General features: G+C 59.1%; 1 protein-coding gene across 1 annotated transcript in view; it reads right to left on the reverse strand.

The window, feature by feature from the left end:
* LOC139247558 (uncharacterized) overlaps positions 1 to 27,500 on the reverse strand; it is a 110,925-nt gene that overhangs the window by 19,850 nt on the left and 63,575 nt on the right. The window contains exons 8-9 of the mRNA XM_070871668.1: positions 16,428 to 16,607; positions 15,653 to 15,819 (exon numbers count right to left, since the gene is read on the reverse strand). Of these exons, the coding sequence (XP_070727769.1) occupies positions 15,653 to 15,819; positions 16,428 to 16,607 (347 nt within the window). The remainder of the gene's footprint in view (positions 1 to 15,652; positions 15,820 to 16,427; positions 16,608 to 27,500) is intronic.

Raw genomic sequence — 27,500 nt, forward strand, 5'->3', positions numbered from 1 at the left:
AACCCTGGCTGATTTCCCCTCTCTCTAACCCAGGGGTCACTGGGCAGTGATCAGGAGCAGGAACCCTGGCTGATTTCCCCTCTCTCTAACCCAGGGGTCACTGGGCAGTGATCAGGAGCAGGAACCCTGGCTGATTTCCCCTCTCTCTAACCCAGGGGTCACTGGGCAGTGATCAGGAGCCGGAACCCTGGCTGATTTCCCCTCTCTCTAACCCAGGGGTCACTGGGCGGGGATCAGGAGCAGGAACCCTGGCTGATTTCCCCCTCTCTAACCCAGGGGTCACTGGGCGGGGATCAGGAGCAGGAACCCTGGCTGATTTCCCCTCTCTCTAACCCAGGGGTCACTGGGCAGTGATCAGGAGCAGGAACCCTGGCTGATTTCCCCTCTCTCTAACCCAGGGATCACTGGGCAGTGATCAGGAGCAGGAACCCTGGCTGATTTCCCCTCTCTCTCTAACCCAGGGGTCACTGGGCAGGGATCAGGAGCAGGAACCCTGGCTGATTTCCCCCTCTCTCTAACCCAGGGGTCACTGGGCAGTGATCAGGAGCAGGAACCCTGGCTGATTTCCCCCTCTCTCTCTAACCCAGAGGTCACTGGGCAGTGATCAGGAGCAGGAACCCTGGCTGATTTCCCCCTCTCTCTCTAACCCAGGGGTCACTGGGCAGTGATCAGGAGCAGGAACCCTGGCTGATTTCCCCTCTCTCTCTAACCCAGGGGTCACTGGGCAGTGATCAGGAGCAGGAACCCTGGCTGATTTCCTCTCTCTCTCTAACCCAGGGGTCACTGGGCAGGGATCAGGAGCAGGAACCCTGGCTGATTTCCTCTCTCTCTAACCCAGGGATCACTGGGCAGTGATCAGGAGCAGGAACCCTGGCTGATTTCCCTCTCTCTCTAACCCAGGGGTCACTGGGCAGTGATCAGGAGCAGGAACCCTGGCTGATTTCCTCTCTCTCTAACCCAGGGATCACTGGGCAGTGATCAGGAGCAGGAACCCTGGCTGATTTCCCCCTCTCTCTCTAACCCAGAGGTCACTGGGCAGTGATCAGGAGCAGGAACCCTGGCTGATTTCCCCCTTTCTCTCTAACCCAGGGTCACTGGGCAGTGATCAGGAGCAGGAACCCTGGCTGATTTCCCCCTCTCTAATCCAGCAGGGGTCACTGGGCAGTGATCAGGAGCAGGAACCCTGGCTGATTTCCCCCTCTCTCTAACCCAGGGGTCACTGGGCAGTGATCAGGAGCAGGAACCCTGGCTGATTTCCCCTCTCTCTCTAACCCAGGGGTCACTGGGCAGTGATCAGGAGCAGGAACCCTGGCTGATTTCCCCTCTCTCTAACCCAGGGGTCACTGGGCAGTGATCAGGAGCAGGAACCCTGGCTGATTTCCCTCTCTCTCTAACCCAGGGGTCACTGGGCAGTGATCAGGAGCAGGAACCCTGGCTGATTTCTCCTCTCTCTAACCCAGGGGTCACTGGGCAGTGATCAGGAGCAGGAACCCTGGCTGATTTCCCCTCTCTCTAACCCAGGGCTCACTGGGCAGTGATCAGGAGCAGGAACCCTGGCTGATTTCCCCTCTCTCTAAACCAGGGGTCACTGGGCAGTGATCAGGAGCAGGAACCCTGGCTGATTTCCCTCTCTCTCTAACCCAGGGGTCACTGGGCGGGGATCAGGAGCAGGAACCCTGGCTGATTTCCCCTCTCTCTAACCCAGGGGTCACTGGGCGGGGATCAGGAGCAGGAACCCTGGCTGATTTCCCCCTCTCTCTCTAACCCAGGGGTCACTGGGCGGTGATCAGGAGCAGGAACCCTGGCTGATTTCCCCTCTCTCTAACCCAGGGGTCACTGGGCAGTGATCAGGAGCAGGAACCCTGGCTGATTTCCCCTCTCTCTAACCCAGGGGTCACTGGGCGGTGATCAGGAGCAGGAACCCTGGCTGATTTCCCCTCTCTCTAACCCAGGGGTCACTGGGCGGGGATCAGGAGCAGGAACCCTGGCTGATTTCCCCCTCTCTAACCCAGGGGTCACTGGGCAGTGATCAGGAGCAGGAACCCTGGCTGATTTCTCCTCTCTCTAACACAGGGGTCACTGGGCAGTGATCAGGAGCAGGAACCCTGGCTGATTTCCCCTCTCTCTAACCCAGGGGTCACTGGGCAGTGATCAGGAGCAGGAACCCTGGCTGATTTCCTCTCTCTCTCTAACCCAGGGGTCACTGGGCAGGGATCAGGAGCAGGAACCCTGGCTGATTTCCCCTCTCTCTAACCCAGGGGTCAATGGGCAGTGATCAGGAGCAGGAACCCTGGCTGATTTCCTCTCTCTCTAACCCAGGGGTCACTGGGCGGGGAACAGGAGCAGGAACCCTGGCTGATTTCCCCTCTCTCTAACCCAGGGGTCACTGGGCAGTGATCAGGAGCAGGAACCCTGGCTGATTTCCCCTCTCTCTCTAACCCAGGGGTCACTGGGCAGTGATCAGGAGCAGGAACCCTGGCTGATTTCCTCTCTCTCTAACCCAGGGGTCACTGGGCAGTGATCAGGAGCAGGAACCCTGGCTGATTTCCCCTCTCTCTCTAACCCAGGGGTCACTGGGCAGTGATCAGGAGCAGGAACCCTGGCTGATTTCCCCTCTCCCTAACCCAGGGGTCACTGGGCAGTGATCAGGAGCAGGAACCCTGGCTGATTTCCCCTCTCTCTAACCCAGGGGTCACTGGGCAGTGATCAGGAGCAGGAACCCTGGCTGATTTCCCCTCTCCCTAACCCAGGGGTCACTGGGCAGTGATCAGGAGCAGGAACCCTGGCTGATTTCCCCTCTCTCTAACCCAGGGGTCACTGGGCAGTGATCAGGAGCAGGAACCCTGGCTGATTTCCCCTCTCTCTAACCCAGGGGTCACTGGGCAGTGATCAGGAGCAGGAACCCTGGCTGATTTCCCCTCTCTCTAACCCAGGGGTCACTGGGCAGTGATCAGGAGCAGGAACCCTGGCTGATTTCCCCTCTCTCCAACCCAGGGGTCACTGGGCAGTGATCAGGAGCCGGAACCCTGGCTGATTTCCCCTCTCTCTAACCCAGGGGTCACTGGGCGGGGATCAGGAGCAGGAACCCTGGCTGATTTCCCCCTCTCTAACCCAGGGGTCACTGGGCGGGGATCAGGAGCAGGAACCCTGGCTGATTTCCCCTCTCTCTAACCCAGGGGTCACTGGGCAGTGATCAGGAGCAGGAACCCTGGCTGATTTCCCCTCTCTCTAACCCAGGGATCACTGGGCAGTGATCAGGAGCAGGAACCCTGGCTGATTTCCCCTCTCTCTCTAACCCAGGGGTCACTGGGCAGGGATCAGGAGCAGGAACCCTGGCTGATTTCCCCCTCTCTCTAACCCAGGGGTCACTGGGCAGTGATCAGGAGCAGGAACCCTGGCTGATTTCCCCCTCTCTCTCTAACCCAGAGGTCACTGGGCAGTGATCAGGAGCAGGAACCCTGGCTGATTTCCCCCTCTCTCTCTAACCCAGGGGTCACTGGGCAGTGATCAGGAGCAGGAACCCTGGCTGATTTCCCCTCTCTCTCTAACCCAGGGGTCACTGGGCAGTGATCAGGAGCAGGAACCCTGGCTGATTTCCTCTCTCTCTCTAACCCAGGGGTCACTGGGCAGGGATCAGGAGCAGGAACCCTGGCTGATTTCCTCTCTCTCTAACCCAGGGATCACTGGGCAGTGATCAGGAGCAGGAACCCTGGCTGATTTCCTCTCTCTCTCTAACCCAGGGGTCACTGGGCAGGGATCAGGAGCAGGAACCCTGGCTGATTTCCTCTCTCTCTAACCCAGGGATCACTGGGCAGTGATCAGGAGCAGGAACCCTGGCTGATTTCCCCCTCTCTCTAACCCAGGGGTCACTGGGCAGTGATCAGGAGCAGGAACCCTGGCTGATTTCCTCTCTCTCTAACCCAGGGATCACTGGGCAGTGATCAGGAGCAGGAACCCTGGCTGATTTCCCCCTCTCTCTCTAACCCAGAGGTCACTGGGCAGTGATCAGGAGCAGGAACCCTGGCTGATTTCCCCCTTTCTCTCTAACCCAGGGTCACTGGGCAGTGATCAGGAGCAGGAACCCTGGCTGATTTCCCCCTCTCTAACCCAGGGGTCACTGGGCAGTGATCAGGAGCAGGAACCCTGGCTGATTTCCCCCTCTCTCTAACCCAGGGGTCACTGGGCAGTGATCAGGAGCAGGAACCCTGGCTGATTTCCCCTCTCTCTAACCCAGGGGTCACTGGGCAGTGATCAGGAGCAGGAACCCTGGCTGATTTCCCTCTCTCTCTAACCCAGCGGTCACTGGGCAGTGATCAGGAGCAGGACCCTGGCTGATTTCTCCTCTCTCTAACCCAGGGGTCACTGGGCAGTGATCAGGAGCAGGAACCCTGGCTGATTTCCCCTCTCTCTCTAACCCAGGGGTCACTGGGCAGTGATCAGGAGCAGGAACCCTGGCTGATTTCCCCTCTCTCTAACCCAGGGGTCACTGGGCAGTGATCAGGAGCAGGAACCCTGGCTGATTTCCCTCTCTCTCTAACCCAGGGGTCACTGGGCAGTGATCAGGAGCAGGAACCCTGGCTGATTTCTCCTCTCTCTAACCCAGGGGTCACTGGGCAGTGATCAGGAGCAGGAACCCTGGCTGATTTCCCCTCTCTCTAACCCAGGGCTCACTGGGCAGTGATCAGGAGCAGGAACCCTGGCTGATTTCCCCTCTCTCTAACCCAGGGGTCACTGGGCAGTGATCAGGAGCAGGAACCCTGGCTGATTTCCCTCTCTCTCTAACCCAGGGGTCACTGGGCGGGGATCAGGAGCAGGAACCCTGGCTGATTTCCCCTCTTTCTAACCCAGGGGTCACTGGGCGGGGATCAGGAGCAGGAACCCTGGCTGATTTCCCCCTCTCTCTCTAACCCAGGGGTCACTGGGCGGTGATCAGGAGCAGGAACCCTGGCTGATTTCCCCTCTCTCTAACCCAGGGGTCACTGGGCAGTGATCAGGAGCAGGAACCCTGGCTGATTTCCCCTCTCTCTAACCCAGGGGTCACTGGGCGGTGATCAGGAGCAGGAACCCTGGCTGATTTCCCCTCTCTCTAACCCAGGGGTCACTGGGCGGGGATCAGGAGCAGGAACCCTGGCTGATTTCCCCCTCTCTAACCCAGGGGTCACTGGGCAGTGATCAGGAGCAGGAACCCTGGCTGATTTCCTCTCTCTCTAACCCAGGGGTTCATGGGCGGGGAACAGGAGCAGGAACCCTGGCTGATTTCCCCTCTCTCTCTAACCCAGGGATCACTGGGCAGTGATCAGGAGCAGGAACCCTGGCTGATTTCCCCTCTCTCTAACCCAGGGGTCACTGGGCAGTGATCAGGAGCAGGAACCCTGGCTGATTTCCCCTCTCTCTCACCCAGGGGTCACTGGGCAGTGATCAGGAGCAGGAACCCTGGCTGATTTCCCTCTCTCTCTAAACCAGGGGTCACTGGGCAGTGATCAGGAGCAGGAACCCTGGCTGATTTCCCCTCTCTCTAACCCAGGGGTCACTGGGCAGTGATCAGGAGCAGGAACCCTGGCTGATTTCCCCCTCTCTCTAACCCAGGGGTCACTGGGCAGTGATCAGGAGCAGGAACCCTGGCTGATTTCCCCTCTCTCTCTCTAACCCAGGGGTCACTGGGCAGTGATCAGGAGCAGGAACCCTGGCTGATTTCCCCACTCTCTAACCCAGGGGTCACTGGGCAGTGATCAGGAGCAGGAACCCTGGCTGATTTCCCCCTCTCTCTAACCCAGGGGTCACTGGGCAGTGATCAGGAGCAGGAACCCTGGCTGATTTCCCCTCTCTCTAACCCAGGGGTCACTGGGCAGTGATCAGGAGCAGGAACCCTGGCTGATTTCCCCTCTCTCTCTAACCCAGGGGTCACTGGGCAGTGATCAGGAGCAGGAACCCTGGCTGATTTACCCTCTCTCTAACCCAGGGGTCACTGGGCAGTGATCAGGAGCAGGAACCCTGGCTGATTTCCCCTCTCTCTAACCCAGGGGTCACTGGGCAGTGATCAGGAGCAGGAACCCTGGCTGATTTCCCCTCTCTCTCTAACCCAGGGGTCACTGGGCAGTGATCAGGAGCAGGAACCCTGGCTGATTTCCCCTCTCTCTCTAACCCAGGGGTCACTGGGCAGTGATCAGGAGCAGGAACCCTGGCTGATTTCCCCTCTCTCTCTAACCCAGGGGTCACTGGACAGTGATCAGGAGCAGGAACCCTGGCTGATTTCCCTCTCTCTAACCCAGGGGTCACTGGGCAGTGATCAGGAGCAGGAACCCTGGCTGATTTCCTCTCTCTCTAACCCAGGGGTCACTGGGCAGTGATCAGGAGCAGGAACCCTGGCTGATTTCCCCTCTCTCTAACCCAGGGGTCACTGGGCAGTGATCAGGAGCAGGAACCCTGGCTGATTTCCCCTCTCTCTCTCTAACCCAGGGGTCACTGGGCAGTGATCAGGAGCAGGAACCCTGGCTGATTTCCCCTCTCTCTCTCTAACCCAGGGGTCACTGGGCAGTGATCAGGAGCAGGAACCCTGGCTGATTTCCTCTCTCTCTAACCCAGGGGTCACTGGGCGGGGATCAGGAGCAGGAACCCTGGCTGATTTCCCCTCTCTCTCTAACCCAGGGATCACTGGGCAGTGATCAGGAGCAGGAACCCTGGCTGATTTCCCCTCTCTCTCGAACCCAGGGGTCACTGGGCAGTGATCAGGAGCAGGAACCCTGGCTGATTTCCCCCTCTCTCTAACCCAGGGGTCACTGGGCAGTGATCAGGAGCAGGAACCCTGGCTGATTTCCCCCTCTCTCTCTCTAACCCAGGGGTCACTGGGCAGTGATCAGGAGCAGGAACCCTGGCTGATTTCCCCTCTCTCTAACCCAGGGGTCACTGGGCAGTGATCAGGAGCAGGAACCCTGGCTGATTTCCTCTCTCTCTAACCCAGGGGTCACTGGGCAGTGATAAGGAGCAGGAACCCTGGCTGATTTCCCCTCTCTCTAACCCAGGGGTCACTGGGCAGTGATCAGGAGCAGGAACCCTGGCTGATTTCCCCTCTCTCTAACCCAGGGGTCACTGGGCAGTGATCAGGAGCAGGAACCCTGGCTGATTTCCCCTCTCTCTAACCCAGGGGTCACTGGGCAGTGATCAGGAGCAGGAACCCTGGCTGATTTCCCCCTCTCTCTAACCCAGGGGTCACTGGGCAGTGATCAGGAGCAGGAACCCTGGCTGATTTCCTCTCTCTCTAACCCAGAGGTCACTGGGCGGGGATCAGGAGCAGGAACCCTGGCTGATTTCCCCTCTCTCTAACCCAGGGGTCACTGGGCAGGGATCAGGAGCAGGAACCCTGGCTGATTTCCCCTCTCTCTCTAACCCAGGGGTCACTGGGCAGTGATCAGGAGCAGGAACCCTGGCTGATTTCCTCTCTCTAACCCAGGGGTCACTGGGCAGTGATCAGGAGCAGGAACCCTGGCTGATTTCCTCTCTCTCTAACCCAGGGGTCACTGGGCAGTGATCAGGAGCAGGAACCCTGGCTGATTTCCCTCTCCCTCTAACCCAGGGGTCACTGGGCAGTGATCAGGAGCAGGAACCCTGGCTGATCTCCCCTCTCTCTAACCCAGGGGTCACTGGGCAGTGATCAGGAGCAGGAACCCTGGCTGATTTCCCCCTCTCTAACCCAAGGGTCACTGGGCAGTGATCAGGAGCAGGAACCCTGGCTGATTTCCCCTCTCTCTAACCCAGGGGTCACTGGGCAGTGATCAGGAGCAGGAACCCTGGCTGATTTCCCCTCTCTCTAACCCAGGGGTCACTGGGCAGTGATCAGGACCAGGAACCCTGGCTGATTTCCCCTCTCTCTAACCCAGGGGTCACTGGACAGTGATCAGGAGCAGGAACCCTGGCTGATTTCCCCTCTCTCTAACCCAGGGGTCACTGGGCAGTGATCAGGAGCAGGAACCCTGGCTGATTTCCCTCTCTCTCTAACCCAGGGGTCACTGGGCAGTGATCAGGAGCAGGAACCCTGGCTGATTTCCCCCTCTCTAACCCAAGGGTCACTGGGCAGTGATCAGGAGCAGGAACCCTGGCTGATTTCCCCTCTCTCTAACCCAGGGGTCACTGGGCAGTGATCAGGAGCAGGAACCCTGGCTGATTTCCGTTCTCTCTAACCCAGGGGTCACTGGGCAGTGATCAGGACCAGGAACCCTGGCTGATTTCCCCTCTCTCTAACCCCGGGTCACTGGGCAGTGATCAGGAGCAGGAACCCTGGCTGATTTCCCCCTCTCCCTAACCCAGGGGTCACTGGGCAGTGATCAGGAGCAGGAACCCTGGCTGATTTCCCTCTCTCTCTCTAACCCAGGGGTCACTGGGCAGTGATCAGGAGCAGGAACCCTGGCTGATTTCCCCTCTCTCTAACCCAGGGGTCACTGGGCAGTGATCAGGAGCAGGAATCCTGGCTGATTTCCCCTCTCTCTCTAACCCAGGGGTCACTGGGCAGTGATCAGGAGCAGGAACCCTGGCTGATTTCCTCTCTCTCTCTAACCCAGGGGTCACTGGGCGGGGATCAGGAGCAGGAACCCTGGCTGATTTCCTCTCTCTCCATCCCAGGGATCACTGGGCGGGGATCAGGAGCAGGAACACTGGCTGATTTCCCTCTCTCTAACCCAGGGGTCACTGGGCAGGGATCAGGAGCAGGAACCCTGGCTGATTTCCTCTCTCTCTAACCCAGGGATCACTGGGCGGGGATCAGGAGCAGGAACCCTGGCTGATTTCCCCCTCTCTAACCCAGGGGTCACTGGGCAGGGATCAGGAGCAGGAACCCTGGCTGATTTCCCCTCTCTCTAACCCAGGGGTCACTGGGCGGGGATCAGGAGCAGGAACCCTGGCTGATTTCCCCCTCTCCCTCTAACCCAGGGGTCACTGGGCAGGGATCAGGAGCAGGAACCCTGGCTGATTTCCCCTCTCTCTAACCCAGGGGTCACTGTGCAGTGATCAGGAGCAGGAACCCTGGCTGATTTCCCCTCTCTCTAACCCAGGGGTCACTGGGCAGTGATCAGGAGCAGGAACCCTGGCTGATTTCCCCTCTCTCTAACCCAGGGGTCACTGGGCAGTGATCAGGAGCAGGAACCCTGGCTGATTTCCCTCTCTCTCTAACCCAGGGGTCACTGGGCAGTGATCAGGAGCAGGAACCCTGGCTGATTTCCCCTCTCTCTCTAACCCAGTGGTCACTGGGCGGGGATCAGGAGCAGGAACCCTGGCTGATTTCCCTCTCTCTCTAACCCAGGGGTCACTGGGCAGTGATCAGGAGCAGGAACCCTGGCTGATTTCCCCTCTCTCTAACCCAGGGATCACTGGGCAGTGATCAGGAGCAGGAACACTGGCTGATTTCCCCTCTCTCTCTCTAACCCAGGGGTCACTGGGCGGGGATCAGGAGCAGGAACCCTGGCTGATTTCCCCCTCTCTCTCTCTAACCCAGGGGTCACTGGGCGGGGATCAGGAGCAGGAACCCTGGCTGATTTCCCTCTCTCTAACCCAGGGGTCACTGGGCAGTGATCAGGAGCAGGAACCCTGGCTGATTTCCCCCTCTCTCTCTCTAACCCAGGGGTCACTGGGCAGTGATCAGGAGCAGGAACCCTGGCTGATTTCCCCTCTCTCTAACTCAGGGGTCACTGGGCAGTGATCAGGAGCAGGAACCCTGGCTGATTTCCTCTCTCTCTAACCCAGGGGTCACTGGGCAGTGATCAGGAGCAGGAACCCTGGCTGATTTCCCCTCTCTCTAACCCAGGGGTCACTGGGCAGTGATCAGGAGCTGGAACCCTGGCTGATTTCCCCTCTCTCTAACCCAGGGGTCACTGGGCAGTGATCAGGAGCAGGAACCCTGGCTGATTTCCCTCTCTCTCTAACCCAGGGGTCACTGGGCAGTGATCAGGAGCAGGAACCCTGGCTGATTTCCCCTCTCTCTCTAACCCAGTGGTCACTGGGCGGGGATCAGGAGCAGGAACCCTGGCTGATTTCCCTCTCTCTCTAACCCAGGGGTCACTGGGCAGTGATCAGGAGCAGGAACCCTGGCTGATTTCCCCTCTCTCTAACCCAGGGGTCACTGGGCGGGGATCAGGAGCAGGAACCCTGGCTGATTTCCCCTCTCTCTCTAACCCAGGGGTCACTGGGCGGGGATCAGGAGCAGGAACCCTGGCTGATTTCCCCTCTCTCTCTAACCCAGGGGTCACTGGGCGGTGATCAGGAGCAGGAACCCTGGCTGATTTCCCCCTCTCTCTAACCCAGGGGTCACTGGGCGGGGATCAGGAGCCGGAACCCTGGCTGATTTCCCCTCTCTCTAACCCAGGGGTCACTGGGCAGTGATCAGGAGCAGGAACCCTGGCTGATTTCCCCTCTCTCTAACCCAGGGGTCACTGGGCAGTGATCACGAGCAGGAACCCTGGCTGATTTCCCTCTCCCTCTAACCCAGGGGTCACTGGGCAGTGATCAGGAGCAGGAACCCTGGCTGATCTCCCCTCTCTCTAACCCAGGGGTCACTGGGCAGTGATCAGGAGCAGGAACCCTGGCTGATTTCCCCCTCTCTAACCCAAGGGTCACTGGGCAGTGATCAGGAGCAGGAACCCTGGCTGATTTCCCCTCTCTCTAACCCAGGGGTCACTGGGCAGTGATCAGGAGCAGGAACCCTGGCTGATTTCCCCTCTCTCTAACCCAGGGGTCACTGGGCAGTGATCAGGACCAGGAACCCTGGCTGATTTCCCCTCTCTCTAACCCAGGGGTCACTGGACAGTGATCAGGAGCAGGAACCCTGGCTGATTTCCCCTCTCTCTAACCCAGGGGTCACTGGGCAGTGATCAGGAGCAGGAACCCTGGCTGATTTCCCTCTCTCTCTAACCCAGGGGTCACTGGGCAGTGATCAGGAGCAGGAACCCTGGCTGATTTCCCCCTCTCTAACCCAAGGGTCACTGGGCAGTGATCAGGAGCAGGAACCCTGGCTGATTTCCCCTCTCTCTAACCCAGGGGTCACTGGGCAGTGATCAGGAGCAGGAACCCTGGCTGATTTCCCCTCTCTCTAACCCAGGGGTCACTGGGCAGTGATCAGGACCAGGAACCCTGGCTGATTTCCCCTCTCTCTAACCCCGGGTCACTGGGCAGTGATCAGGAGCAGGAACCCTGGCTGATTTCCCCTCTCTCTCTCACCCAGGAGTCACTGGGCAGGGATCAGGAGCAGGAACCTTGGCTGATTTCCCTCTCTCTCTAACCCAGGGGTCACTGGGCGGGGATCAGGAGCAGGAACCCTGGCTGATTTCCCCTCTCTCTAACCCAGGGGTCACTGGGCGGGGATCAGGAGCAGGAACCCTGGCTGATTTCCCCCTCTCTCTAACCCAGGGGTCACTGGGCAGTGATCAGGAGCAGGAACCCTGGCTGATTTCCCCTCTCTCTAACCCAGGGGTCACTGGGCAGTGATCAGGAGCAGGAACCCTGGCTGATTTCCCTCTCCCTCTAACCCAGGGGTCACTGGGCGGGGATCAGGAGCAGGAACCCTGGCTGATTTCCTCTCTCTCTAACCCAGGGGTCACTGGGCAGTGATCAGGAGCAGGAACCCTGGCTGATTTCCCCTCTCTCTAACCCAGGGGTCACTGGGCAGGGATCAGGAGCAGGAACCCTGGCTGATTTCCCCTCTCTCTAACCCAGGGGTCACTGGGCAGTGATCAGGAGCAGGAACCCTGGCTGATTTCCCCTCTCTCTCTAACCCAGGGGTCACTGGGCAGTGATCAGGAGCAGGAACCCTGGCTGATTTCCCCTCTCTCTAACCCAGGGGTCACTGGGCAGTGATCAGGAGCAGGAACCCTGGCTGATTTCCCCTCTCTCTAACCCAGGGGTCACTGGGCAGTGATCAGGAGCAGGAACCCTGGCTGATTTCCCTCTCTCTAACCCAGGGGTCACTGGGCAGTGATCAGGAGCAGGAACCCTGGCTGATTTCCCCTCTCTCTCTAACCCAGGGGTCATTGGGCGGGGATCAGGAGCAGGAACCCTGGCTGATTTCCCCTCTCTCTCTAACCCAGGGGTCATTGGGTGGGGATCAGGAGCAGGAACCCTGGCTGATTTCCCCTCTCTCTCTAACCCAGGGGTCACTGGGCAGTGATCAGGAGCAGGAACACTGGCTGATTTCCCCTCTCTCTAACCCAGGGGTCACTGGGCAGTGATCAGGAGCAGGAACCCTGGCTGATTTCCCCTCTCTCTCTAACCCAGGGGTCACCGGGTAGTGATCAGGAGCAGGAACCCTGGCTGATTTCCCCTCTCTCTAACCCAGGGGTCACTGGGCTGTGATCAGGAGCAGGAACCCTGGCTGATTTCCCCTCTCTCTAACCCAGGGATCACTGGGCAGTGATCAGGAGCAGGAACCCTGGCTGATTTCCCTCTCTCTAACCCAGGGGTCACTGGACAGGGATCAGGAACAGGAACCCTGGCTGATTTCCCCTCTCTCTAACCCAGGGGTCACTGGACAGTGATCAGGAGCAGGAACCCTGGCTGATTTCCCCCTCTCCCTAACCCAGGGGTCACTGGGCAGTGATCAGGAGCAGGAACCCTGGCTGATTTCCCCTCTCTCTCTAACCCAGGGGTCACTGGGCAGTGATCAGGAGCAGGAACCCTGGCTGATTTCCTCTCTCTCTCTAACCCAGGGGTCACTGGGCGGGGATCAGGAGCAGGAACCCTGGCTGATTTCCTCTCTCTCTAACCCAGGGATCACTGGGCGGGGATCAGGAGCAGGAACCCTGGCTGATTTCCCTCTCTCTAACCCAGGGGTCACTGGGCAGGGATCAGGAGCAGGAACCCTGGCTGATTTCCTCTCTCTCTAACCCAGGGATCACTGGGCGGGGATCAGGAGCAGGAACCCTGGCTGATTTCCCTCTCTCTAACCCAGGGGTCACTGGGCAGGGATCAGGAGCAGGAACCCTGGCTGATTTCCCCTCTCTCTAACCCAGGGGTCACTGGGCGGGGATCAGGAGCAGGAACCCTGGCTGATTTCCCCCTCTCCCTCTAACCCAGGGGTCACTGGGCAGGGATCAGGTGCAGGAACCCTGGCTGATTTCCCCTCTCTCTAACCCAGGGGTCACTGGGCAGTGATCAGGAGCAGGAACCCTGGCTGATTTCCCCTCTCTCTAACCCAGGGGTCACTGGGCAGTGATCAGGAGCAGGAACCCTGGCTGATTTCCCCTCTCTCTAACCCAGGGGTCACTGGGCAGTGATCAGGAGCAGGAACCCTGGCTGATTTCCCTCTCTCTCTAACCCAGGGGTCACTGGGCAGTGATCAGGAGCAGGAACCCTGGCTGATTTCCCCTCTCTCTCTAACCCAGTGGTCACTGGGCGGGGATCAGGAGCAGGAACCCTGGCTGATTTCCCCCTCTCTCTAACCCAGGGGTCACTGGGCAGTGATCAGGAGCAGGAACCCTGGCTGATTTCCCTCTCTCTCTAACCCAGGGGTCACTGGGCAGTGATCAGGAGCAGGAACCCTGGCTGATTTCCCCTCTCTCTAACCCAGGGATCACTGGGCAGTGATCAGGAGCAGGAACACTGGCTGATTTCCCCTCTCTCTCTCTAACCCAGGGGTCACTGGGCGGGGATCAGGAGCAGGAACCCTGGCTGATTTCCCCCTCTCTCTCTCTAACCCAGGGGTCACTGGGCGGGGATCAGGAGCAGGAACCCTGGCTGATTTCCCTCTCTCTAACCCAGGGGTCACTGGGCAGTGATCAGGAGCAGGAACCCTGGCTGATTTCCCCCTCTCTCTCTCTAACCCAGGGGTCACTGGGCAGTGATCAGGAGCAGGAACCCTGGCTGATTTCCCCTCTCTCTAACTCAGGGGTCACTGGGCAGTGATCAGGAGCAGGAACCCTGGCTGATTTCCTCTCTCTCTAACCCAGGGGTCACTGGGCAGTGATCAGGAGCAGGAACCCTGGCTGATTTCCCCTCTCTCTAACCCAGGGGTCACTGGGCAGTGATCAGGAGCAGGAACCCTGGCTGATTTCCCCTCTCTCTAACCCAGGGGTCACTGGGCAGTGATCAGGAGCAGGAACCCTGGCTGATTTCCCTCTCTCTCTAACCCAGGGGTCACTGGGCAGTGATCAGGAGCAGGAACCCTGGCTGATTTCCCCTCTCTCTCTAACCCAGTGGTCACTGGGCGGGGATCAGGAGCAGGAACCCTGGCTGATCTCCCTCTCTCTCTAACCCAGGGGTCACTGGGCAGTGATCAGGAGCAGGAACCCTGGCTGATTTCCCCTCTCTCTAACCCAGGGGTCACTGGGCGGGGATCAGGAGCAGGAACCCTGGCTGATTTCCCCTCTCTCTCTAACCCAGGGGTCACTGGGCGGGGATCAGGAGCAGGAACCCTGGCTGATTTCCCCTCTCTCTCTAACCCAGGGGTCACTGGGCAGTGATCAGGATCAGGAACCCTGGCTGATTTCCCTCTCTCTAACCCAGGGGTCACTGGGCAGTGATCAGGAGCAGGAACCCTGGCTGATTTCCCCCTCTCTCTCTAACCCAGGGGTCACTGGGCAATGATCAGGAGCAGGAACCCTGGCTGATTTCACCCTCTCTCTCTAACCCAGGGGTCACTGGGCAATGATCAGGAGCAGGAACCCTGGCTGATTTCCTCTCTCTCTAACCCAGGGGTCACTGGGCAGTGATCAGGAGCAGGAACCCCGGCTGATTTCCCCTCTCTCTCTAACCCCGGGGTCACTGGGCAGTGATCAGGAGCAGGAACCCTGGCTGATTTCCCCTCTCTCTAACCCAGGGGTCACTGGGCAGGGATCAGGAGCAGGAACCCTGGCTGATTTCCTCTCTCTCTAACCCAGGGGTCACTGGGCAGGGATCAGGAGCAGGAACCCTGGCTGATTTCCTCTCTCTCTAACCCAGGGGTCACTGGGCAGGGATCAGGAGCAGGAACCCTGGCTGATTTCCCTCTCTCTCTAACCCAGGGGTCACTGGGCGGGGATCAGGAGCAGGAACCCTGGCTGATTTCCCCTCTCTCTAACACAGGGGTCACTGGGCAGTGATCAGGAGCAGGAACCCTGGCTGATTTCCCCTCTCTCTCTAACCCAGGGGTCACTGGGCAGTGATCAGGAGCAGGAACCCTGGCTGATTTCCTCTCTCTCTCTAACCCAGGGGTCACTGGGCAGTGATCAGGAGCAGGAACCCTGGCTGATTTCCCCTCTCTCTAACCCAGGGGTCACTGGGCAGTGATCAGGAGCAGGAACCCTGGCTGATTTCCCTCTCTCTCTAACCCAGGGTTCACTGGGCAGTGATCAGGAGCAGGAACCCTGGCTGATTTCCCCTCTCTCTAACCCAGGGGTCACTGGGCAGTGATCAGGAGCAGGAACCCTGGCTGATTTCCCTCTCTCTCTAACCCAGGGGTCACTGGGCAGTGATCAGGAGCAGGAACCCTGGCTGATTTCCCCTCTCTCTAACCCAGGGGTCACTGGGCAGTGATCAGGAGCAGGAACCCTGGCTGATTTCCCCTCTCTCTAACCCAGGGTTCACTGGGCAGTGATCAGGAGCAGGAACCCTGGCTGATTTCCCCTCTCTCTCTAACCCAGGGGTCACTGGGCAGTGATCAGGAGCAGGAACCCTGGCTGATTTCCCCTCTCTCTCTTACCCGGGGTCCGTGGGGTGTATTGGGGGGTCGACGGGTTGCCAACTCTGGTGGAATATATTCCTGGACGTTGGCTCGTTGAATCGCCTGCCTTCCCATTGGTCCGCCGCGAACCCGTGGCCGGGGGTCACCACCGTCTCACGGCGTCCGATTGGCTGCCGTTCAGTTGACTAAAAGGGAAGAATTATCCAATCCAGCAGCTTTTCCTGCCACATTTTCATCACTAATAATAACTTGTTCAAAAAACACAGAATTAATTCAAACGCCTGTCGCTTGATTTTACATTTGCCGGGGGGGACTACGCCTTTAAATCCGGGAGGCTCCTGGGCCAGCCGGGAGATGTTGGCAACCCGTTGAGTGACAGCGGAGGGGGCGTGGCCGCCGCCATTTTGTGGCTGCCTAGCCGCCATTTTGTGGAAGAGTGCGCCGCGGCCATCTTGGTGAGGGGCAGGGCGGCGCTCAGCCGCGGCCATCTTGGTGAGGGGAGCTTTTGCCCCGCCGCCATTTTGTGGAACCTGAGAAAATGTCCGCCGCCATTTTACGTCAGCGAGCCCGCCCCTGCGGCGGCCATTTTGATGAGGGCAAGAAAAAAAATCTTTGTCCGCCGCCCGCCGCCATCTTGGTGAGGGCCACCCGCCGCCATCTTGGAGCAGCAGCCTGAAAGTTGACCAAAAGGAGGCCGCAGGCTTGTGAGGGACTAAAGTGTCTCCCTTCCGGGGAACTGAGCCCCAAACCCGGGCCCGCAGCCCAGGGCGGTGCTGGGGGAGGGCACATTTACATTGATGTAGCGCCTTTCGCCCCTCCGCAAAGCCCTTTTACAGCCGATTAAGTCTGTTTCGGAGTGCGGTCGCCGTGGCGACCCTGGGCACAGCAAGATCCCGCGGACCGCTGCCCCGATAGTGAACCCCGAGCGCGAGTCGTCGTACCATGGCGGCGGGGACGGCGCAGGCGGAGGGGTCTTCGGAGACCGAATCCGGTTCGGGATCAGAAACGGAGCCGTTCTGTCGCTGGGCGTTTATTGGTTGGCGACCCGGACCTCAAGCCCCACGGTCAACGGGGCAGTGGGGATACCCGGCCTCCTATAGGTCTCAGAGACATGGACCTCAAGCCCCACGGTCAACGGGGCAGTGGGGATACCCGGCCTCCTATAGGTCTCAGAGACATGGACCTCAAGCCCCACGGTCAACGGGGCAGTGGGGATACCCGGCCTACTATAGGTCTCAGAGACCCGGACCTCAAGCCCCACGGTCAACGGGGCAGTGGGGATACCCGGCCTACGATAGGTCTCAGAGACATGGACCTCAAGCCCCACAGTCAACGGGGCAGTGGGGATACCCGGCCTCCTATAGGTCTCAGAGACACCGGACCTCAAGCCCCACGGTCAACGGGGCAGTGGGGATACCCGGCCTCCTATAGGTCTCAGAGACACCGGACCTCAAGCCCCACGGTCAACGGGGCAGTGGTGATACCCGGCCTCCTATAGGTCTCAGAGACACCGGACCTCAAGCCCCACGGTCGATGGAGCAGTGGGGATACCCAGCCTCCGAAACACCTCAGAGACCCGGACCTCAAGCCCCACGGTCAACGGGGCAGTGGGGATACCCGGCCTACTATAGGTCTCAGAGACCCGGACCTCAAGCCCCACGGTCAACGGGGCAGTGGGGATACCCGGCCTCCTATAGGTCTCAGAGACACGGACCTCAAGCCCCACGGTCAACGGGGCAGTGGGGATACCCGGCCTCCTATAGGTCTCAGAGACACGGACCTCAAGCCCCACGGTCAACGGGGCAGTGGGGATACCCGGCCTCCTATAGGTCTCAGAGACACGGACCTCAAGCCCCACGGTCAACGGGGCAGTGGGGATACCCAGCCTCCTATAGGTCTCAGAGATCCAGACCTCAAGCCCCACGGTCAACGGGGCAGTGGGGATACCCAGCCTCCTATAGGTCTCAGAGACACGGACCGTGTACATCGACGGGGCAGTGGGGATACCCAGCCTCCTATAGGTCTCAGAGACCCGGACCTCAAGCCCCACGGTCAACGGGGCAGTGGTGATACCCGGCCTCCTATAGGTCTCAGAGACACGGACTGTGTACATCAGGACCTCAAGCCCCACGGTCAACGGGGCAGTGGGAATACCCAGCCTCCTATAGGCCTCAGAGACCCGGACCTCAAGCCCCACGGTCAACGGGGCAGTGGGGATACCCAGCCTCCTATAGGCCTCAGAGACCCGGACCTCAAGCCCCATGGTCAACGGGGCAGTGGGGATACCCGGCCTCCTATAGGTCTCAGAGACCCAGACCTCAAGCCCCACGGTCAACGGGGCAGTGGGGATACCCGGCCTCCTATAGGTCTCAGAGACCCGGACCTCAAGCCCCACGGTCAACGGGGCAGTGGTGATACCCGCCCTCCTATAGGTCTCAGAGACACGGACCTCAAGCCCCACGGTCGATGGAGCAGTGGGGATACCCAGCCTCCGAAACACCTCAGAGACACGGACTGTGTACATCAGGACCTCAAGCCCCACGGTCAACGGGGCAGTGGGGATACCCGGCCTCCTATAGGTCTCAGAGACACGGACCTCAAGCCCCACGGTCAACGGGGCAGTGGGGATACCCGGCCTCCTATAGGTCTCAGAGACCCGGACCTCAAGCCCCACGGTCAACGGGGCAGTGGGGATACCCAGCCTCTCCTATAGGTCTCAGAGACACGGACCTCAAGCCCCACGGTCGATGGAGCAGTGGGGATACCCAGCCTCCGAAACACCTCAGAGACACGGACTGTGTACATCAGGACCTCAAACCCACCACCGAGCTCATGGTCTACAGGGCTGTAGTGATACCCGCCCTCCTGTATGGCCCAGAGACACGGACCATGTACAGTAGACACCTCACCCCCAGCTCATGGTCTACAGGGCTGTAGTGATACCCGCCCTCCTGTATGGCCCAGAGACACGGACCGTGTACAGTAGACACCTCACCCCCAGCTCATGGTCTACAGGGCTGTAGTGATACCCGCCCTCCTGTATGGCTCAGAGACACGGACCGTGTACAGTAGGTATCTCACCCCGAGCTCATGGTCTACAGGGCTGTAGTGATACCCGCCCTCCTGTATGGCCCAGAGACACGGACCGTGTACAGTAGGTACCTCACCCCCAGCTCATGGTCTACAGGGCTGTAGTGATACCCACCCTCCTGTATGGCTCAGAGACACGGACCATGTACAGTAGACACCTCACCCCCAGCTCATGGTCTACAGGGCTGTAGTGATACCCACCCTCCTGTATGGCCCAGAGACACGGACCGTGTACAGTAGGTACCTCACCCCCAGCTCATGGTCTACAGGGCTGTAGTGATACCCGCCCTCCTGTATGGCCCAGAGACACGGACCGTGTACAGTTGGTATCTCACCCCCAGCTCATGGTCTACAGGGCTGTAGTGATACCCGCCCTCCTGTATGGCCCAGAGACACGGACCGTGTACAGTAGACACCTCACCCCCAGCTCATGGTCTACAGGGCTGTAGTGATACCCGCCCTCCTGTATGGCCCAGAGACACGGACCGTGTACAGTAGACACCTCACCCCCAGCTCATGGTCTACAGGGCTGTAGTGATACCCGCCCTCCTGTATGGCTCAGAGACACGGACCGTGTACAGTAGGTATCTCACCCCCAGCTCATGGTCTACAGGGCTGTAGTGATACCCACCCTCCTGTATGGCTCAGAGACACGGACCATGTACAGTAGACACCTCACCCCCAGCTCATGGTCTACAGGGCTGTAGTGATACCCACCCTCCTGTATGGCCCAGAGACACGGACCGTGTACAGTAGGTACCTCACCCCCAGCTCATGGTCTACAGGGCTGTAGTGATACCCGCCCTCCTGTATGGCCCAGAGACACGGACCGTGTACAGTAGACACCTCACCCCCAGCTCATGGTCTACAGGGCTGTAGTGATACCCACCCTCCTGTATGGCCCAGAGACACGGACCGTGTACAGTAGGTATCTCACCCCCAGCTCATGGTCTACAGGGCTGTAGTGATACCCACCCTCCTGTATGGCCCAGAGACACGGACCGTGTACAGTAGGTATTTCACCCCCAGCTCATGGTCTACTGGGCTGTAGTGATACCCGCCCTCCTGTATGGCTCAGAGACATGGACCATGTACAGTAGACACCTCATCCCCAGCTCATGGTCTACAGGGCTGTAGTGATACCCACCCTCCTGTATGGCCCAGAGACACGGACCGTGTACAGTAGGTATCTCACCCCCAGCTCATGGTCTACAGGGCTGTAGTGATACCCCGCCCTCCTGTATGGCCCAGAGACATGGACCATGTACAGTAGGTACCTCACCCCCAGCTCATGGTCTACAGGGCTGTAGTGATACCCGCCCTCCTGTATAGCCCAGAGACACGGACCGTGTACAGTAGGTATTTCACCCCCAGCTCATGGTCTACTGGGCTGTAGTGATACCCGCCCTCCTGTATGGCTCAGAGACATGGACCATGTACAGTAGACACCTCACCCCCAGCTCATGGTCTACAGGGCTGTAGTGATACCCGCCCTCCTGTATGGCTCAGAGACATGGACCATGTACAGTAGACACCTCATCCCCAGCTCATGGTCTACAGGGCTGTAGTGATACCCACCCTCCTGTATGGCCCAGAGACACGGACCGTGTACAGTAGACACCTCACCCCCAGCTCATGGTCTACAGGGCTGTAGTGATACCCGCCCTCCTGTATGGCCCAGAGACACGGACCGTGTACAGTAGACACCTCAAGTCGCTGGAGAAATACCACCAACGCTGTCTCCGCGAGATCCCGCAAATCCCCCGGGAGGACAGACGCACCAACGTTAGCGTCCTCGACCAGGCCCGACATCCCCAGCATCGAAGCACTGACCACACACTCGACCAGCTCCGCTGGGCAGGGCCACATTGTTCGCATGTCCCCCAGACACCAGACACCCCAAAGCGAGCGCTCTACTCGGAACTCCTTCACGGGCAAGCGAGCCCCAAGGTGGGGCAGAGGGAACGTTACAAGGGACACACCCCTCCCCTGATAAAGTGTAACATCCCCCACCAACACCTGGGAGTCCCTGGCCCAAAGACCAGTCCGCCCTAAGTGGAGGAAGTGCATCCGGGAGGGCGCTGAGCACCTCGAGTCTCGTCGCCAATTGCGAGCACGCAGAAAGCAAGCGCAGGCAGCGGAAGGAGCATGGGGCAAACCTGTCCCACCCTCCCCTTCCCTCAACGTCTATCTGTCCCACCCTCCCCTTCCCTCAACGTCTATCTGTCCCACCCTCCCCTTCCCTCAACGTCTATCTGTCCCACCCTCCCCTTCCCTCAACGTCTATCTGTCCCACCCTCCCCTTCCCTCAATGTCTATCTGTCCCACCCTCCCCTTCCCTCAAAGTCTGTCTGTCCCACCCTCCCTTTCCCTCAACGTCTATCTGTCCCACCCTCCCTTCCCTCAACGTCTATCTGTCCCACCCTCCCCTTCCCTCAACGTCTATCTGTCCCACCCTCCCCTTCTATCTGTCCCACCCTCCCCCTTTCCCTCAACGTCTATCTGTCCCACCCTCCCCTTCCCTCAACGTCTATCTGTCCCACCCTCCCCTTCCCTCAACGTCTATCTGTCCCACCCTCCCCTTCCCTCAACGTCTATCTGTCCCACCCTCCCCTTCCCTCAACGTCTATCTCTCCCACCCTCCCCTTTCCCTCAACGTCTATCTGTCCCACACTCCCTTTCCCTCAACGTCTATCTGTCCCACCCTCCCCTTCCCTCAACGTCTATCTGTCCCACCCTCCCCTTTCCTCAACGTCTATCTGTCCCACCCTCCCCTTCCCTCAACATCTATCTGTCCCACCCTCCCCTTCCCTCAACGTCTATCTGTCCCACCCTCCCCTTCCATCAACGTCTATCTGTCCCACCCTCCCCTTTCCCTCAACGTCTATCTGTCCCACCCTCCCCTTCCCTCAACGTCTATCTGTCCCACCCTCCCCTTCCCTCAACGTCTATCTGTCCCACCCTCCCCTTCCCTCAACGTCTATCTGTCCCACCCTCCCCTTCCCTCAATGTCTATCTGTCCCACCCTCCCCTTCCCTCAAAGTCTGTCTGTCCCACCCTCCCCTTTCCCTCAACATCTATCTGTCCCACCCTCCCGTTCCCTCAATGTCTATCTGTCCCACCCTCCCCCTTCCCTCAACGTCTCTCTGTCCCACCCTCCCCTTCCCTCAACGTCTATCTGTCCCACCCTCTCCTTCCCTCAACGTCTATCTGTCCCACACTCCCTTTTCCTCAACGTCTATCTGTCCCACCCTCCCCTTCCCTCAACGTCTATCTGTCCCACCCTCCCCTTCTATCTGTCCCACCCTCCCCCTTTCCCTCAACGTCTATCTGTCCCACCCTCCCCTTCCCTCAACGTCTATCTGTCCCACCCTCCCCTTCCCTCAACGTCTATCTGTCCCACCCTCCCCTTTCCTCAACGTCTATCTGTCCCACCCTCCCCTTCCCTCAACATCTATCTGTCCCACCCTCCCCTTCCATCAACGTCTATCTGTCCCACCCTCCCCTTCCCTCAACGTCTATCTGTCCCACCCTCCCCTTCCCTCAACGTCTATCTGTCCCACCCTCCCCTTCCCTCAACGTCTATCTGTCCCACCCTCCCCTTCCCTCAACGTCTAGCTGTCAAATCCTCCCCTTCCCTCAACGTCTATCTGTTCCACCCTCCCTTTCCCTCAACGTCTATCTGTCCCACCCTCCCCTTCCCTCAACGTCTATCTGTCACACCCTCCCCTTCCCTCAACGTCTATCTGTCCCACCCTCCCCCTTCCCTCAACGTCTCTCTGTCCCACCCTCCCCTTCCCTCAACGTCTATCTGTCCCACCATCCCCCGTTCCCTCAACGTCTATCTGTCCCACCCTCCCCCTTCCCTCAACGTCTCTGTCCCACCCTCCCCTTCCCTCAACGTCTATCTGTCCCACCCTCTCCTTCCCTCAACGTCTATCTGTCCCACACTCCCTTTCCCTCAACGTCTATCTGTCCCACCCTCCCCTTCCCTCAACGTCTATCTGTCCCACCCTCCCCTTTCCTCAACGTCTATCTGTCCCACCCTCCCCTTCCCTCAACATCTATCTGTCCCACCCTCCCCTTCCCTCAACGTCTATCTGTCCCACCCTCCCCTTCCCTCAACGTCTATCTGTCCCACCCTCCCCTTTCCCTCAACGTCTATCTGTCCCACCCTCCCCTTCCCTCAACGTCTATCTGTCCCACCCTCCCCTTCCCTCAACGTCTATCTGTCCCACCCTCCCCTTCCCTCAACGTCTATCTGTCCCACCCTCCCCTTCCCTCAATGTCTATCTGTCCCACCCTCCCCTTCCCTCAAAGTCTGTCTGTCCCACCCTCCCCTTTCCCTCAACATCTATCTGTCCCACCCTCCCGTTCCCTCAACGTCTATCTGTCCCACCCTCCCCCTTCCCTCAACGTCTCTCTGTCCCACCCTCCCCTTCCCTCAACGTCTATCTGTCCCACCCTCTCCTTCCCTCAACGTCTATCTGTCCCACACTCCCTTTCCCTCAACGTCTATCTGTCCCACCCTCCCCTTCCCTCAACGTCTATCTGTCCCACCCTCCCCTTCTATCTGTCCCACCCTCCCCCTTTCCCTCAACGTCTATCTGTCCCACCCTCCCCTTCCCTCAACGTCTATCTGTCCCACCCTCCCCTTCCCTCAACGTCTATCTGTCCCACCCTCCCCTTTCCTCAACGTCTATCTGTCCCACCCTCCCCTTCCCTCAACATCTATCTGTCCCACCCTCCCCTTCCATCAACGTCTATCTGTCCCACCCTCCCCTTCCCTCAACGTCTATCTGTCCCACCCTCCCCTTCCCTCAACATCTATCTGTCCCACCCTCCCCTTCCCTCAACGTCTAGCTGTCAAATCCTCCCCTTCCCTCAACGTCTATCTGTCCCACCCTCCCCTTCCCTCAACGTCTATCTGTCGCACCCTCCCCTTCCCTCAACATCTATCTGTTCCACCCTCCCTTTCCCTCAACGTCTATCTGTCCCACCCTCCCCTTCCCTCAACGTCTATCTGTCACACCCTCCCCTTCCCTCAACGTCTATCTGTCCCACCCTCCCCCTTCCCTCAACGTCTCTCTGTCCCACCCTCCCCTTCCCTCAACGTCTATCTGTCCCACCATCCCCCTTTCCCTCAACGTCTATCTGTCCCACCCTCCCCTCCCCCTTCCCTCAACGTCTCTCTGTCCCACCCTCCCCTTCCCTCAACGTCTATCTGTCCCACCCTCCCTTTCCCTCAATGTCTATCTGTCCCACCCTCCCCTTCCCTCAACGTCTATCTGTCACACCCTCCCCTTCCCTCAACGTCTATCTGTCCCACCCTCCCCTTCCCTCAACGTCTATCTGTCCCACCCTCCCCCTTCCCTCAACGTCTCTGTCCCACCCTCCCCCTTTCCCTCAACGTCTATCTGTCCCACCCTCCCCTTCCCTCAACGTCTATCTGTCCCTCCCTCCTCTTCCCTCAACGTCTATCTGTCCCTCCCTCCCCTTCCCTCAACGTCTATCTGTCCCACCCTCCCCTTCCCTCAACGTTTATCTGTCCCACCCTCCCCTTCCCTCAATGTCTATCTGTCCCACCCTCCCCCTTCCCTCAACGTCTCTCTGTCCCACCCTCCCCTTCCCTCAACGTCTCTCTGTCCCACCCTCCCCCTTTCCCTCAACGTCTCTCTGTCCCACCCTCCCCCTTCCCTCAACGTCTATCTGTCCCTCCCTCCCCTTCCCTCAACGTCTCTCTGTCCCACCCTCCCCCTTCCCTCAACGTCTATCTGTCCCACCCTCCCCCTTTCCCTCAACGTCTCTCTGTCCCACCCTCCCCTTCCCTCAACGTCTATCTGTCCCACCCTCCACCTTTCCCTCAACGTCTCTCTGTCCCACCCTCCTCTTCCCTCAACGTCTATCTGTCCCACCCTCCCCTTCCCTCAACGTCTATCTGTCCCACCCTCCCCTTCCCTCAACGTCTATCTGTCCCACCCTCCCCTTCCCTCAACATCTATCTGTCCCACCCTCCCCTTTCCCTCAACGTCTATCTGTCCCACCCTCCCCTTCCCTCAACGTCTATCTGTCCCACCCTCCCCTTCCCTCAACGTCTATCTGTCCCACCCACCCCTTCCCTCAACGTCTATCTGTCCCACCCTCCCCTTTCCCTCAACGTCTATCTGTCCCACCCTCCCCTTCCCTCAACGTCTATCTGTCCCACCCTCCCCTTCCCTCAACGTCTATCTGTCCCACCCTCCCCTTCCCTCAACGTCTATCTGTCCCACCCTCCCGTTCCCTCAACGTCTATCTGTCCCACCCTCCCCCTTCCCTCAACGTCTCTCTGTCCCACCCTCCCCTTCCCTCAACGTCTATCTGTCCCACCCTCTCCTTCCCTCAACGTCTATCTGTCCCACACTCCCTTTCCCTCAACGTCTATCTGTCCCACCCTCCCCTTCCCTCAACGTCTATCTGTCCCACCCTCCCCTTCTATCTGTCCCACCCTCCCCCTTTCCCTCAACGTCTATCTGTCCCACCCTCCCCTTCCCTCAACGTCTATCTGTCCCACCCTCCCCTTCCCTCAACGTCTATCTGTCCCACCCTCCCCTTTCCTCAACGTCTATCTGTCCCACCCTCCCCTTCCCTCAACATCTATCTGTCCCACCCTCCCCTTCCATCAACGTCTATCTGTCCCACCCTCCCCTTCCCTCAACGTCTATCTGTCCCACCCTCCCCTTCCCTCAACATCTATCTGTCCCACCCTCCCCTTCCCTCAACGTCTATCTGTCCCACCCTCCCCTTCCCTCAACGTCTATCTGTCCCACCCTCCCCTTCCCTCAACGTCTATCTGTCCCACCCTCCCCTTCCCTCAACGTCTAGCTGTCAAATCCTCCCCTTCCCTCAACGTCTCTCTGTCCCACCCTCCCCTTCCCTCAACGTCTATCTGTCCCACCCTCCCCCTTTCCCTCAACGTCTCTCTGTCCCACCCTCCCCCTTCCCTCAACGTCTATCTGTCCCTCCCTCTCCTTCCCTCAACGTCTATCTGTCCCACCCTCCCCCTTTCCCTCAACGTCTCTCTGTCCCACCCTCCCCCTTCCCTCAACGTCTCTCTGTCCCACCCTCCCCCTTTCCCTCAACGTCTCTCTGTCCCACCCTCCCCCTTTCCCTCAACGTCTATCTGTCCCACCCTCCCCCTTTCCCTCAACGTCTATCTGTCCCACCCTCCCCCTTTCCCTCAACGTCTATCTGTCCCACCCACCCCTTCCCTCAACGTCTCTCTGTCCCACCCTCCCCCTTCCCTCAACATCTATCTGTCCCACCCTGTGACAGGGTCTGTGGTTCCCGTATTGGACCGGTCAGCCGCCCGGGAACTCGTGTTCAGAGTCGGTTCCGAGCGACTGCCGCGGAAGAACTTTATTATACAGCCCCGAATCGTGAGAGGGAGACAGAGGGGCAGATTGTGTGGGCTAACAAGACAGCGGTGATAGGAATGGACGCCAGTCGCCCCAATATAGACCGGCGGAGAAACCAAGCAAGGGACACGGATCAGAGAACCACACAGTGCGGAGAGCAGGTCCTTCTGGCCCAATATGTCCGCCTCGCGCCGGCCCACCAAATCCCGCTCTGGATGCCTCGCTCTGTAGCACCCGACACTTAAAGGTGCACTGCCAACCGTGGTGAGGGTTTCTGCCGCGACCTCCCTTCCAGGCACTGAGTTCCAGGACCTCGCCCCCAGACCCTCCCCCCCCCCCCCACCTCTGGGGGCGAAGACATTTCCCCTCCCACCCCCTCCCCAATTCCTGTCAATCCACGCCCCCTTTTGGTTGTCGGCCCCTCCGCCCGGGGAAAACAGCTCCGATCCCATCCACTCTGCCGAGGCTTCCCATCCTCATTTTACGCACCTCAATCAGATCTCCCTCCCTCAGGAAATGAGGGCCGGGATCCAGCCACCCGGTGGGCGGAGGGGAAGAGTCCCAGGGACTCCCGAGGGGTCAGCGGGGTCGGGTGTGTCCTGCGCTCTGTGAGATGGCAGTGTGAGCGATGCTCTTACCTGCTCACTAACGTCTCGGGCAGCTCTCGGGGCGCTCCTGGGCGGGCTGCTGAGCTCGGCGGGGGGGGGGGGGGGACAGTTAAGAACATGAGAACGTCAGAGATAGGATCAGGAGCCGGCCATTCGGCCCCTCGAGCCCTGCCCCGCCATTTAATACGATCGTGGCCTGATCCGATCATGGACCCAGCTCCACTTCCCTGCCCGCCCCCTTATCGGTTAAGGAACTGTCTATCTCTGTCTTAAATATATTCAATGTCCCGGCTTCCACAGCTCTCTGAGGCAGCGAGTTCCACAGATTTACAACCCTCCGAGAGAAGAAATTCCTCCTCATCTCAGTTTTAAATGGGCGGCCCCTTATTCTAAGACCATGCCCCCTAGTTCTAGTCTCCCCCATCAGTGGGAACATCCTCTCTGCATCCACCTTGTCGAGCCCCCTCATAATCTGATACGTTTCCATAAGATCACCTCTCATTCTTCTGAACTCCAATGAGTAGAGGCCCAACCTCCTCAACCTTTCCTCATAAGTCAACCCCCTCATCCCCGGAATCAACCGAGTGAACCTTCTCTGAACTGCCGCCAAAGCCAAGTGTGTCCTTTGGTAAATACGGAGAGCAAAACTGTGCACGCAGTACTCCAGGTGTGGCCTCACCAATACCCTGTGTAACTGGAGCAAGACTTCCCTGCTTTTATACTCCATCCCCCTTTGCAATAAAGGCCAAGATACCATTGGCCCTTCCTGATCAC

Source organism: Pristiophorus japonicus, unplaced genomic scaffold, assembly GCF_044704955.1.
Source record: "Pristiophorus japonicus isolate sPriJap1 unplaced genomic scaffold, sPriJap1.hap1 HAP1_SCAFFOLD_272, whole genome shotgun sequence".
Classification (NCBI taxonomy): domain Eukaryota; kingdom Metazoa; phylum Chordata; class Chondrichthyes; family Pristiophoridae; genus Pristiophorus; species Pristiophorus japonicus.